The sequence below is a fragment of the Lolium perenne genome, chromosome 2 (genome assembly GCF_019359855.2).
Source record: "Lolium perenne isolate Kyuss_39 chromosome 2, Kyuss_2.0, whole genome shotgun sequence".
Classification (NCBI taxonomy): domain Eukaryota; kingdom Viridiplantae; phylum Streptophyta; class Magnoliopsida; order Poales; family Poaceae; genus Lolium; species Lolium perenne.
The window spans coordinates 293975173-293988747 of record NC_067245.2 but is presented as its reverse complement, the minus strand read 5'-3'; the positions used below and the strand labels follow the sequence as shown (position 1 = coordinate 293988747).

At 46.3% G+C, this 13575-nt stretch overlaps 1 protein-coding gene and 1 pseudogene across 1 annotated transcript; one reads left to right on the top strand and one right to left on the bottom strand.

Moving 5' to 3' along the window:
- The first annotated feature begins 2568 nt into the window (after positions 1–2568).
- LOC127336214 (boron transporter 4) lies at positions 2569–10824 on the top strand. The gene is made up of 14 exons (XM_071826738.1): positions 2569–2713; positions 2835–2917; positions 3001–3193; positions 3291–3429; positions 3516–3690; positions 5088–5254; positions 5401–5574; positions 5836–5931; positions 6018–6134; positions 6451–6773; positions 6898–7165; positions 7298–7426; positions 7768–7868; positions 10527–10824. The coding sequence occupies exons 1-13, from the start codon at positions 2610–2612 to the stop codon at positions 7798–7800; spliced, it is 2001 nt and encodes a 666-aa protein (XP_071682839.1). The 5' UTR covers positions 2569–2609; the 3' UTR covers positions 7801–7868; positions 10527–10824.
- A 668-nt stretch (positions 10825–11492) lies between these two features.
- On the bottom strand, positions 11493–12890 carry LOC127329440 (probable F-box protein At1g65740; annotated as a pseudogene).
- Between the last annotated feature and the right edge of the window lie 685 nt (positions 12891–13575).

The following is a 13575-nucleotide window of genomic DNA, read 5'->3' as shown; positions in this document are numbered from 1 at the left end:
CGCCTCCTTACGCCCCCCAGGGCGACGGGCAGCCTCGCGACGGCGGCGCTCCGGGCGGGCGAGCTCCCAGTCGCCCCCCGAGTCGCCAGAGCCAAAACGCCTAGTTAGACACATCCCCTATTAGACTCTCAATGTCTCTCAGTTAGTGCCAATCATGCATGTCCGCTCCCTCCAAAGCTCTACGAAAGCCCATTTGTGACCGGTCTCACCGGGTCCACATAGCTCCCTTGGGACATACAAACATTGAAAAGTTGAGGGAATCTATCCTTGAGCGCCCTGTCCCTATTGATAAATCCATAATTTACATTAATAAAAAATATAAAAAGACTTAAAAATGGTTAGAAAGGCCTGCTAAAACCTAGCTATGGGCTACTGCTCGTCATTGCTGACGAGGTCGATGAACTCTGCCGGCGGCCATGGAAACTGGTACGCCGGCGGTCAAGGAGGAAGCGCCGACTCGCGAAGCTGGATGGCGAGCCCGTCCCACATAACGAGCTTGTTGAACTCGCCGAGCTCTCTATTGGTCAGTGCCATAGCAATGGCCTCCTCCTCGCTAATGTCTGACGGCTTGGTCTCCGGATCCCACACCGGCCCGCCATCGTTGTGGTCGTTATCTCCACGCTCGGCCTTGGCGGCGTAGTCTTCGTTGTCGTCGTCCTCGTGCTCACCCTCGTTATCGTTCTCGTCTTCTTCCGTGGCGATCTCGCGGTCGAAGTAGTCGAGCTCGCCGAGGTATCCCGCTCGGTGGCGTGTGTCAAACTCCCACGTCCCGAACGAGATCCAGTTGTAGGAGTTGAGAGCGTACGCCGGATCTTCTTGGAGATCGGCCGACAAGATGGCTCGGCAGCGGCACACCTCATCATGGCGCTCTCGTCCCTCGCGTGGCAAGGGGGGACCGGCACGCGCCTGGAGTTGAGGTACCAGCCTCCTCCATGCAGTTTAGCATCCGACCATGGCACCAGCCGCTTTTCCTCCCAGAGGCGGCGCACGAACTTGATGCGGACGTACCGCCCGACCCGTGACTTCTTGTCGGACCGTGAGCCGCTAGCCTCGTGGCCGCTCTTGGCTTTGCGGAACGGCCAAGATTTCTTCCCCATGGTGTTGGGAGATACGGCAGACTCTGGTAATGGTGTGGTCGAGAAAATAGGCGCCGCCAACGAACATTTAAAAGGTTCGGACGCCATCTCGCCTTTAATGTCCTACGACAGCGACACCACCCACCAACACATGCTTGCGAAAGCCGAGACGCGCCATTAACGCGGCCATGAAAAGTTGCAGCGCGTCGCACGTAAGTTATGCCGCGCTGAAGACGAAGCATGTGTGCCGCAGCCAGGCGGGCCTTGCGGGAAGCGTGCGAACGACCGTTGCGTACGCGCAGACGTAAACGTGTCGCATGTTTGGATCGTATTTACGTCTCGACGAATATGCATCGGACCGCTAGAACGGTACAAATACATTTTCGATCCATGTGTGTTTAAAATACGTCGGCCGATTGAAGATGCCCTAAGTAAAGGCGGTTACGTGGTCAGCGGCGTCCACTCGACCAGGCCCCACCCTCCAGCCTGGGTCTGGGCTCTCCCACTCGTGAGAGCAAGAAGAGGCACAATTACAAACGCTCTTCCTTTCTTCCTCCCCTTCTCCGGTGGTCCCCAGTGCACGTCCTCGCCGCCTCTCCACTTGGTTTCGCGCCGCTCGCTCGCTTATAAGTAGCCGCCTATCGCGGCGACCTCGAGATGCCAACCCTCCCCGCGTGTTCCGCACAGACCCGGCACCGACGCCGCCGTTGGGCACGTTCCGCTCCCGCGCCGAGGGAGGAGGCCGGCCCAGCATTGCCGTTCGGCGCCACTGCGCGCGACTACCGCCTCCCGCGTTTCTACCCACCGCCGCGCGTTCATCGGTACGGTCCCCGCTTCTCCCGTCTGCCTGCCGGCGTTTTGGTTCCGTTTCTAGATCCGCGAGTGGGCTACTTCCGTGGTTGCTTCGGCCGGAATTTGACGTTTTTGCAAGGGTTTAACTGTGGAGTTATTCCATGCCAACCGTGGTTCGATTTGCGCAGATATATTTTCTGCGAGTGTTGTGGCTCCTCCTGTTTCAGTGTTCTTGCTGCAATTCAAGCAGCCGATCCTTTGTATGTGTGCGCGCTCGCTCGCTTTTCCATGGCAAAGTTTGGTCGCTTGGAATGGTACTACCCTCCGGTCCGAAAAAACTGTCCTAGATTTGTGTTGATATGTGCGTGAGTGTCTAGACAAATCTGCTGATGAGGAGCTGTTCTTCGTGTATACAACTGTTCCATTCCTTCGTGTATGTTTTTTCCGTGGAATCAGCAGCAGCTAGTACTAGTAAACTATAGTAGTGCTGCCAACTCCAGTGTCCAAGTAAACGCATTTTTCTCTCTATATATTTTATTTACGGATGTCCACGATTTAAACATCCGTTCCAGTTTATAGGGCTTGCGTGTTTTCCTAGATTGTTAATTTGGCCAACATAATTTAAACCCCACTTCATCTGAGAAAGCCTTATGGTCAAATCATAACGGAGTATACCTCTTTTCCATAGAAAATTCTCGCCATGATTACTGATTCTCTCAAGCTCTCCTTGGCAGCTAGCTGATGGATCTGCTGAGGTACCCTTTTAGGGGAGTCGTCAATGATGTCAAAGGTAGAGCATCTTGCTACAATGACGACTGGGTTGCAGGGCTCCGAACTGGCTTCAGGTGAGTTTTGTTTATTAAAAAAATCCGATCCAGATCATCTGCAGTGTCTCACACACTTAATGTTTTACTGCATGCAAATCACATCGGCCGTGGCGCTTTGGAATGTATTGTCACTTGTCAGGATATTGGCACCTACTATGTATATATTCTTTGCCTCCGCACTCCCTGTCATCGCCTTCGGAGAGCAGCTGAGCAACGAAACAAGTGAATGCTTCTCCTCTTAATCTGCACTTAGGCTTGAATCCCATGTAATTTCTGACTAGAAAGAAATCGATGAATTGTTTCAGATGGTATTCTCAGCACAGTTGAGACACTGGCATCCACAGCGATATGCGGCATAATACATTCCATCCTTGGAGGACAGCCAATGATGATCGTTGGGGTGGCAGAGCCTACAATTATCATGTATACGTACCTCTACAACTTTGCCAAGAAGCAGCCAGGTCTGGGAGAACGGCTATATTTGGCTTGGGCTGGATGGTAGGTAGTACTAAAATAGATTATGCCCAATCCTGCGATACCTTTGGTATTATAAACATAAACGCCCTCTGTGTTTGTGTTTGGTTGCTGTTGACAGGGTGTGCATTTGGACTGCTATCATGCTGTTTCTTTTGGCCACGTTCAATGCTTCCAATGTTATAAGCAGATTTACAAGGGTTGCAGGAGAACTTTTTGGCATGCTCATCACTGTTCTCTTCCTGCAAGAAGCTATCAAGGTACGCCATGTCTTGCAAATCCTAGCTATTTGTACCGTGCAGAAAATACTTGACAATCATGGACCCTATGCCCCTATCTATTGCAGGGAATTGTAAGTGAGTTCAGTATGCCTAAAGATGCTGCGATTGTTGACCACAGTTCACCGGCATACCAGTTCCAGTGGATATATGTCAATGGCCTACTTGGTGTTATCTTTTCAACTGGCTTGCTATACACTGCATTGAAGACTAGGACGGCAAGGTCATGGCTGTATGGCATAGGTTGGTCACATGTTTTCTCTTGCTTCTCTTATCTTGTTGTCTGTGTAAACCGAACTTCATGTTACACCACACATCTCCAAATCAACGACAACCTTTCAATTTGCTAAGTGGCTAGGTGGGTGGGTGGACTAGACATAGGATTGGGGTTGGTTCAGACTGGATCAGCCGTGGGCTCAGTTCAGGGTGCATCGGGTCGCACTAAGGCCATATGTAGCTGTTTTCTTTGCAGCACTTGTAGTCCCAGTATGACAGTTTTTAAAATTATGTTCCTTAAGCCCTTAAAATACCCAGCCACTATATATCGCATATAGCGAGTCATATCATGGACCCTCGCCACCACGCATGGGCCGGCCCACTTGTTTATTTTCTCCTTTTTCGTTTCCTTTTTCCCTTTTAAAATCTTTTTCTTCTTCTGTTGTTCCCTTTCTGTTTTTCTGGGTAATACAAGAGTATGTTTTTTGTCGTCCTTCTTTATATTTCTGCTTCTATTTATTTTGTGTTTTCGTACTATGTGAATATATTTTCCCATTTTACTACTTTTGTGTTTCCTTTTTAATTTTTTTATCTAATTCAAAATTCATGAACATTGTCAAAAAATCAATAAACATTTTTTTAATCAGTTTTGTGACTTTTTATAAACACTAGTAATTATTGAACTGTGAAGCATCATATGTTTTTTTAACATTTTAAAAATACTTGATTACTACAAGTTGATGAACTTTCTTAAATTCACAAACAACCTTTTGAATTTGCAAATATTTTTTAAATACGATGTTAATTTTTTTTAAATAGCATGAAATTTTCTTAGTACCGTGAATGTTTTATTCAAAAGCGCGACTTCTGTAAAACTATGTGGATATTTTTTTAGGAAACTGAATTTTTGAATAGCATTAACATTAAAATAGAGAACATTTTCGTAAAACAGAATGGAAATCTTTTGTAAACAGCTACCGTTATAATTTTGTAAACACATGATGAACCTTTTGGTAAAATACATGATAAAAAGTTTAATATGTCAAAAAGAATCTAATAAGGTCATTGACATGTCAAATAATTATTTATAATAAATATAGTTTTGCTTATGTAATTTTAAAATAATTCTTAAAATAGACAAAAAAGAACATAAATTTCTAAAGAAACATAAGAAAAAAAGGAAAATGAACACATGTGCAGCTCGCTGATTGCTAGGGGAGTAGGGGACGCATGCATTTAGTCGCGTGCTAGGCCAGTCCCATGTGTATGAATAACGTGGGCGACACGAAGCTTCGGCTCACTAGAAGCGATATATAAGGGACTCCCCTTAAAATAATACCATTGTCATTTTAATCAGCTTAGCCACGTGTTAATAGCATGCACTCAGCCACGCTGATCACTGTGCCTTTGAATTACCATTTCAGGATGGCTTAGAAGCTTCATTGCTGATTATGGAGTCCCGCTTATGGTAATTGTGTGGACAGCGTTTTCATACTCACTTCCAAGAAATATCCCCTCAGGAGTGCCTAGGAGGCTCTTCAGTCCACTTCCCTGGGAGTCAAGTTCACTGAAACATTGGACCGTGGCAAAGGTATTAGGTCAAAAATAATTTTGTGGCATAAGGTATTATGATTCCAGATGTGCAAATAATATTTATGGTCTTCCTAGTCCAATTTTACTTAGTAGACCTTATATTGCATTGCTTAATTCTAATTTTTTTCTGGTTTTCACTTGCAGGATTTGTTTTCCGTCCCTCCAACATATATTTTTGCAGCTATTGTTCCTGCACTGATGGTTGCAGGACTTTATTTCTTTGACCATAGTGTAGCTTCACAGTTGGCTCAGCAAAAGGAGTTTAATTTGAATAAGCCTCCTGCTTACCATTATGACATTTTGGTACTTGGGTTCACGGTATGTGGTGTCATTTCCAAGTCATTTTGTCAGATATTATGTTTATTTACAGTGACTTTTCTTTCATAAGTCTTTTTCAGTCTTTTTAAATCATTATTAATTAGCTATATGTAAGCACAAAGTTTGACAATTCATTTTTATTTCTCTTGTAAGAATGTGCATTACTGGGGAGGGGCAATAGGGGGCCTGTATAGACACCCCTCCCCATACATCCTTAGTCCTGACTGCATTAACTTAAAATTCTAATTCTAAACTGTGCAGGTCCTACTATGTGGTTTGATTGGCATTCCTCCATCAAATGGAGTACTTCCTCAGTCCCCCATGCATACAAAAAGCCTTGCTATCCTCAGGGGACAGGTTAGTGAAATTCAGACTAATCTGTGTCATATGGTACGACAGTCAGCCTTTTCTCACGTGTTATCTTTTTTTTTTTGTCAATACAGTTGCTACGTAAAAAGATGCTTCAAACTGCCAAAGAGAGCATGGTAAACCGTGCGAACAGTTTAGAAATATATGGCAAGATGCAGGAAGTTTTCATCCAAATGGACAGCAAACAGAATGTGAGTCTTTCTGTCTTTGTTACTAAAACTAAACTAGTTCATACGTTGTCATCTAATTTCCCCTTCATATGTTATCCATATCACATTAATTTTGTAGCTAATGATATTGCAGAAGTTGCCAGATTGACTTCTAGGTTAAAGTAATCTAGTTTCTTCTGCATTCTTCTTCCTTTTTTCCACAGAATGATGTGTGCGATGTTTCCATACATTAGTATATTTTTACTTTTTAGTAATATTTGAACTTTGACATTTCTATTAGTATCATATGTAAAAATCATCAAGGAAATCTTCGTAGCACTAAAGATATGTCCTGCAGGCTGATTCTGTTGACAAGGACTTGAAGAGCTTGAAGGAAGCTGTGCTGCGTGAAGGTGACGAAGAAGGGAAATTAGCAGGAGAATTTGATCCCAGAAAACATATCGAAGCCCATTTACCCGTTCGTGTGAATGAACAGAGACTAAGCAACCTTCTGCAATCGTTACTGGTTGGTGGTTGTGTTGGAGCTATGCCGGTTATCAAGATGATACCCACTTCGGTTCTCTGGGGTTACTTTGCCTATATGGCCATTGATAGCCTACCTGGGAACCAGTTTTGGGAAAGGATACAGCTTCTATTCATTGGAGCAAGCCGACGCTACAGGTAATGTGTATTCCTCATCTGTTCATCTCATGTGAACAAATGAAATTTATGCTGCTTCCTTTTGGATTATGCCATTTTTTCATGATTCAGCTATGTACTAACCCAGGTGTTGTAACCTTTGCAGGGTCTTGGAAAGTCCACATGCATCTTTCGTGGAGTCAGTTCCTTCAAGAACAATATCTGTCTTTACGATCTTCCAGATTGTCTATCTCTTGATATGCTTCGGCACAACATGGATACCAATAGCAGGGATTCTCTTCCCGCTGCCTTTCTTCCTTATGATTCTGATAAGGCAGTACCTACTCCCAAAGTTTTTTGAGCCCAGTGACTTGTGGGAACTGGACGCAGCTGAGTACGAAGAACTGGAAGGGGTCCACCATGAACACACATTGGTAAAGTGTCAGCTCGCACTCTCTGTTAATTTATGTACTTGTTAGTTGTTAGTATAGATTATATTTCACTCTACAATCCCCGGAGGAGTCCGTCATCCTTTGTTAATATGAAACTTGTGATTCCTCACGCAGGAGGAAGATGGCTCTATTTCAGGAAGCTGTGACAGCAGAAACGATGCCGAGATATTGGATGAGCTCACAACAAACCGTGGAGAGCTGAAGCACAGAGCTGTAGGCCATCGTGAAGAAAGGCACCTTCAGGTAAAAAACTGGACAAGGATGCCATTACAACTGCAACCAGTGTACATGGGGACCGTACATGATATGCTTTGATGTCCTTAATTTCACGATCTGACTTTTTTGCTAGCTTCACATAGGTGTCATGTGGTCGATTTTTTGAGCTATTTTTTTTCTTTTGATAAAGAACAAATACCGTGCTATGGTTCTTTTTGTGCCCATTCTGGGCAGATTTCACGGGCACACATTCATAATGTTCCCTACTGATTTGATCCTATTTCATACCTTCTTTCTCTTCTGGGAAAGAGAGGGTTTGGAATGGATGCCATCTATTTGAATTTGACAGTTTTAACCCCACCTTTCAGGCCCATTCAAATGCTGTTCAACCAAGTGTGTGAAGATATAACAATGTCGTGATGATAAGAGGCGTTCTGCCTGCTTGTTCGATCAGAAGTGTAGAGTAGATTGTCACACCCCGTTGCCGCCGGTGAGGATCGGGGCGTGAGGTCGATACAGCGGTTGCTTGTGGTAGCAACTAGACCTGAAGGAGAGGAGGATTTAGACCAGAGGAAGACGAAGAGGAAGATAGACGAGGAGTTCCATTTCTCTGTTTCTGTTCGATGCCTTCCCCGTGTAGCTCCTCCTGTGTATATATTCTGCACCCGTCCTCCTCCAAGCAAGGCCGACCCATGGCCCAAGGTGACACGGCCCAAGGCGACACGGCCCAATGCCTCCATAAGTGCGGTCATGACATTACCGCCCCCAAAAAACATTGCTTGCCCCCAAGCAATAGCTCGGTCAGGTCGCAACACAGTCTGAAGGCAACCCCTGTATATATATCTTCTTAGCAACTCTGAAATCTGGTAGCAAGTACTTCTTGATCCTGCTCCAAAGGGCATTCTAACTCCTTTAATAATAATGTAACCAACAGCCTTATGGATTGCGATAATGCCCGGATCCCATGGTCTCTCCAAACCAACACATACCATGGACCGAGTTAGTCTTGAAGTCAAGTTGTTGTTGTGGACATCACCTGGATTCCATGGCGTTTGTGCGTGCCTTCTCAACCACCTGTGGAAGTCAGACTTTGCAGCATGAAGCTTGGACAGTTGGCTGGAGTAAAATTCATAGCCATAATCTGAGTTGCAAGAGAAGCTGACAACAAGTCTGTAAATAGCATCCTCCAAAACATCTCCCAGGGCAAACTTTAGTGAAATGTTTAATCGCTGACAGTGAACAATTGGGGAGTGGCCTACTGTGATGATGAAACTGTCCATCTCCACGTTAGTTGGCCGTAATCTTGTAGAGTCACGCACCACATCAACATTTCCAATCAGCGCCAACATGTACTGTAGGTTTGTCGCTACAAGTTGCAGTGAACAACAAGCACCAGGATCCCCTTGCTTATACAGAACATGGATAGCCAATCGAATATCAAGGTCTATAGAGATGGTTGGCATATACATGAGAACAATGATGCACTTGCCTAGTTCCCTGAGCGCTTGAAGGTATGACTGATGCAAGTAAGCTAACTGTTGGGCCAAGTGAATATATGATGATAGTTTACCAGACATTGCCTCCATAAGAGCATTCAGCATGATTCCTGGTTCCCACTGAAAACAGAGCTCAGTTGCAAGAATTCTGGACATTAGTCTGATGTATCCACTGGGACCAATATAGATCACATCTTGCTTTCCAGGATCCCATGTCCATGATAGTTTCACACTGGTTGTAGCATAGGGCAACAAAAATTTGGGATCATGTGTTGCATCCCCAGAAATGCGTGCTGCATGACCCAAGCTTATGCTAGTTTCAGCCGAAACCTCAGGCTCCTTAAGAGTATTCATAGGCAGCTCCATGAATAGTGACAAGCCACCAAGATGAGTTAGCACACTATCTCCAATATCATCATCCCAGAGAGTGTCCTTGTAAAGGGCTTCTTCACCAGGACATATATCAAACTCCGAGAACATGGACAAACCTCCAACATTGGTGAGAACCTCTAAGAATCCTATCTTGTCACGTGGATTGTCAAACATAGCAGCGTTGAGGGGTGCAGTCAGAATCATTTCCCGGGTGAAATCAGGCTGATGTATGTTGGCTTCCGTGTGGCAACACTTTGTTGAACATGTGTCGGCTGCCGGCATGCGAAGGTGTTGATCAGTTGTGACCATTGGCGTGGGGTTGAACAGAGCGCCATCGAGCAAAGTGGGAGTCGGGGATGAGCTTGTACTCGTCACATGCATCAACACAGACTTCGGCTTGTCATGGCACCAATTTATTGAACCACCGGTGGTGGGTGTCAACATGCTGAACACGAGGTCGCCGAACGACTGCAGTGGCTTGTCCAGCGAGGCCTCAAAGGGTGCGAGGAACTCTACTATGTTTCCCCAGGACTGAAACGAGAGCGTTGCATTGCTGCCGCTGACATTGCCGCCCAGCGTCGAACACCTTGTGGGCGCCGCGGAAGAGAGGGCAGGGGAAACACGAAAACTGGTAGCATCCGCGTCACGGCCGTACAGGGAAACCTTGTGTGACGAAGGCTTCGTCCCCAGCTGAGGCGAGGCTTGGCCCGCCATGAACCGCGACCTGGTCGTGGCGTTGGACGTGAGCGCTGCCGTCGTCTTCTTCAAATCCACCAACATCTTATCTTGATTCGCCGCAATGCGAACCAGCGTGGTGTTGAGCTGCAGCAGGCTCTCCTGGATGCCGTTCATGGCCGCCGCCGTCGTTGTCGCTGCCACCCCCATCTCCTCCAGTATATTGTGGGGGATTTTTTTTTGTGGGAGTTTTTTTGGGATCTGGGGAAATTTCGTGGCTCTGGTACCAAGTTGTCACACCCCGTTGCCGCCGGTGAGGATCGGGGCGTGAGGTCGATACAGCGGTTGCTTGTGGTAGCAACCAGACCTGAAGGAGAGGAGGATTTAGACCAGAGGAAGACGAAGAGGAAGATAGACGAGGAGTTCCATTTCTCTGTTTCTGTTCGATGCCTTCCCCGTGTAGCTCCTCCTGTGTATATATTCTGCACCCGTCCTCCTCCAAGCAAGGCCGACCCATGGCCCAAGGTGACACGGCCCAAGGCGACACGGCCCAATGCCTCCATAAGTGCGGTCATGACATAGATCCTCAAGCAGCAGTTCAGCAATACACCATTTTCAAGTAATATAGTACATGGTATTGTAGCTAGAGCTGAAACCATTAGCCATCATTGGGTAAAGTACGAAGTAAGATCAGGCAATTAGCAGGGAGAGCCGATTTAAGTAAGTTTTGATATGAAAGAACTTGCCAGAATGTTATTGTGTAGCATGTTAGGCGTTGCCGCAGCACTATTGCTCCGTGGCGTGGCCTGTGTACTTGCTTGTTCTGGTCGGCTGTAAAATGTTCAAATTTGCACCAGAAGAAACAAATCTATTTTAGCTGCATTTTGGTGCCTTTGTTCAAGTTCATTTAGGGTACTTACAGTTTGCGCCGTCTTCCATTTCAGTATGTGCATACAAGTTCATTAAAATTCGCTTGGACTCGTATGAAATTGGCCAGGTACTAATTTGGTCACAGTTTGGTCAAGTCTCAGCTCCTCGGACACGGGTCGACAACTTCCAGTCATTTTTATGTAACTTCTCTGTTGTACATCACTCACCTCGAAAGTGTACTGCAGCACTTGGTCGGCCTCTTCACCTAATGTTCAAGGGCTATGGTTTACTCTCCTTCGTTCAATTTTGGCACACCCAAACACTAAGCAGACTTAAAAAACACTAAGCAGACTTAAATAGGATACCATGACCGATAAACACGTTCAACTTATCTATACGGAAGAACATCTGACCAGATCAGCAAATAAAAAAGAATGGAAAATATGCATGACAGTATGTACACAGCCTAACATTGTCCTAAGTCCTAGAAAAAGACACTTACAGACACTTTGTTACGGAAACTTGTTAATTTAGACAAGGAAAATTTCAAGCATATTTGACTATTCTTGGCAACTTTTGTGTATGACAACTAAAATATTGAATTTTCCTAGCAGGTACAATTAAGTTCACCCGGCCTGTAATCATTGCAACACTCTAGCAATTCTCTCCCTAACAAGTATCTAGAACCTAGGTGTGATCCAAATTGGGGCTGGTAAAGGTAGATAAGGATGGGTGCAAGCCCACACATCATCAAGCTTCTCCATACTCCTCTTCTTGATGTTCCAGACAACACGATCGTTCCGTAGCTTCTCGTTGTGCTCCTCCAAGTCGTCCGTGAGGTATGCACAGTTTGGTTCGAACCCCAAGAAGTCTTTAGTCGGAACGCAGATTGAGGCGTTGAACCCAAGGAAGAGCGCGTGGTCTCCAATGTCCCTTAGCTCGACCAACTTTTTCTTCTTGATGTTAACCTTGAAGACCACGAGCTCAGTTGTATTTTTTAGATCAACGAGCTCAGTTGTATTGACCTCGTCGTTAACGTTGTCAACTAGCAGCGGCACTTGTATGTCTTGATCATTCGTCATAGTTTCGGTGTGCTCTTTGGTGTTGTCTTTGGCAACAAAATCTATGCGACCCTTGAACGTATCCTTCACAGCGTCTTGGTAACTGCTCCAAATCCACCTGTAGGAGTTCACCTGATGGCGTGAGGGCAAGGTACATGCTAATGGAGGTATATTGTTGAACGGGACGCAAGATCCTGGTCAGTGACGGCTTAGGCCCATTGAGATCCAATGTAAATACGGAACCATCGCCAATTAGGATGTAGAACAGGCCATCACGCTCGTTGTAAAGAATGTCGGAAACGGAGTGCTTAAAGTCGGGGAGCAATGTCCACGACTCCACGCCTTGTCACCTGGCCTGGCGTATGAGAGCCTCCACTCTGGCATATGCACGATCAGGACAGTGCACGCCGTCACCTCGGCGGCAGTAGAGATAGCAACCCGGCAATACTCCGCGAGACGTGCCCAGGTGAAGTCCAAGGGACCCCAGACGTGCTTGCCTTCATCGTCCCACCAGTTCGCATCGCAATCGCGGCCCGGATTGATCGTTTGGACCCGCGGGAGCGCGGCCTGGACCCCTGTCATGGGGTTAAAGATGTACGGGTTGCCAACCTCATCGGCGGCGAACACCCAGCCGTTGCACGAGAAGACGAAGCCCCTCTTGTCGTGCGGGGGCCCTGGGAAAGGGACGCGGAAGGTAGCGCCGGTGGAGGGGCAGTAGAGAGCGGCGTCGCTGGACCCATACTTTTCGCACGCGTAGAACAGGCAGGGCGCTTGCTTCAGTTCGCGGATGCGGAAGGTGGTGCAGGCGTCGCGCCAGGACGTGCAGACGGCGCCAGATCGGGCGAGGCTATGGATATCCAGCGCTGCCATGACGATGAGCAGGAGGTCCTCCGGAAGGTCAGCCCAATCGGCAGCTGATGCGGCGGCGTCTTGAGCCATCATCAACCGCCGTCGCGCGTAGTTCCAGGTCGCCGTGAGAACTAGGCAGACGGCGATGCAGGACAAAACTGCTCCCATGGTTGCGTCTTGCACTCTTGCGGTGTTGATCGGTGGTTCTGTTGCGGCACGGCGCAGGGCGCACGTCGCACGTCAGGTATATATGATCAGGAGCATCGGACAACCACTCCGAGTCGGGCCCAGTCCCCCAGCAAGCGCAAGCGCGCAGGTGCTATCCTATGCTGAATCGGATAGAATAAGATACGCAAGTTTAATTTAGCATGACACGTTGATAAGTAATGAATCTTGAGAAGGGTAGTCCCAAAATACTAACAGGTAGAGATACATAAGTTGTTTTCAATGATTACAAAATAAAGATTTTTAAAAAATAACATTTATATCGAAACATAGACATGTAAATACCATTCGAAGGTTTTTCCATAATTTCAATTTAAGCCACGATTCAAAGGCTATGTGCACGGCGTGCAACCATTAAAGTAATCAACCAGCATCGGCGAGTGACAACGCTAATATTTTTAGGGAACAACAACTAGACTACCTTGTAGATGACGTAGGGAGACGATTATATGGCCACCATTGTTGAAAACGTAGCATCCGGGACAAAAATTATGATCATCATCCTCCTTTTGACAACCTTGAGAGAAATTCTAAAATCGATATGACGAAATAAGATTTGAAAGACCATACCTATAAAACTATAATCTTTCAACACCACCATTGACAAAAGAAGTAGATCGTGTCCTCG

Bases quoted from the DNA above. Each gene is read 5' to 3' on its own strand.
- LOC127336214 (XM_071826738.1), top strand. From the start codon at position 2,610: ATGGATCTGCTGAGGTACCCTTTTAGGGGAGTCGTCAATGATGTCAAA. The intron at 3,691-5,087 runs GTTGGTCACATG...TTACCATTTCAG, and splicing joins GTCATGGCTGTATGGCATAG to GATGGCTTAGAAGCTTCATT. The intron at 5,932-6,017 runs GTTAGTGAAATT...TTGTCAATACAG, and splicing joins TTGCTATCCTCAGGGGACAG to TTGCTACGTAAAAAGATGCT.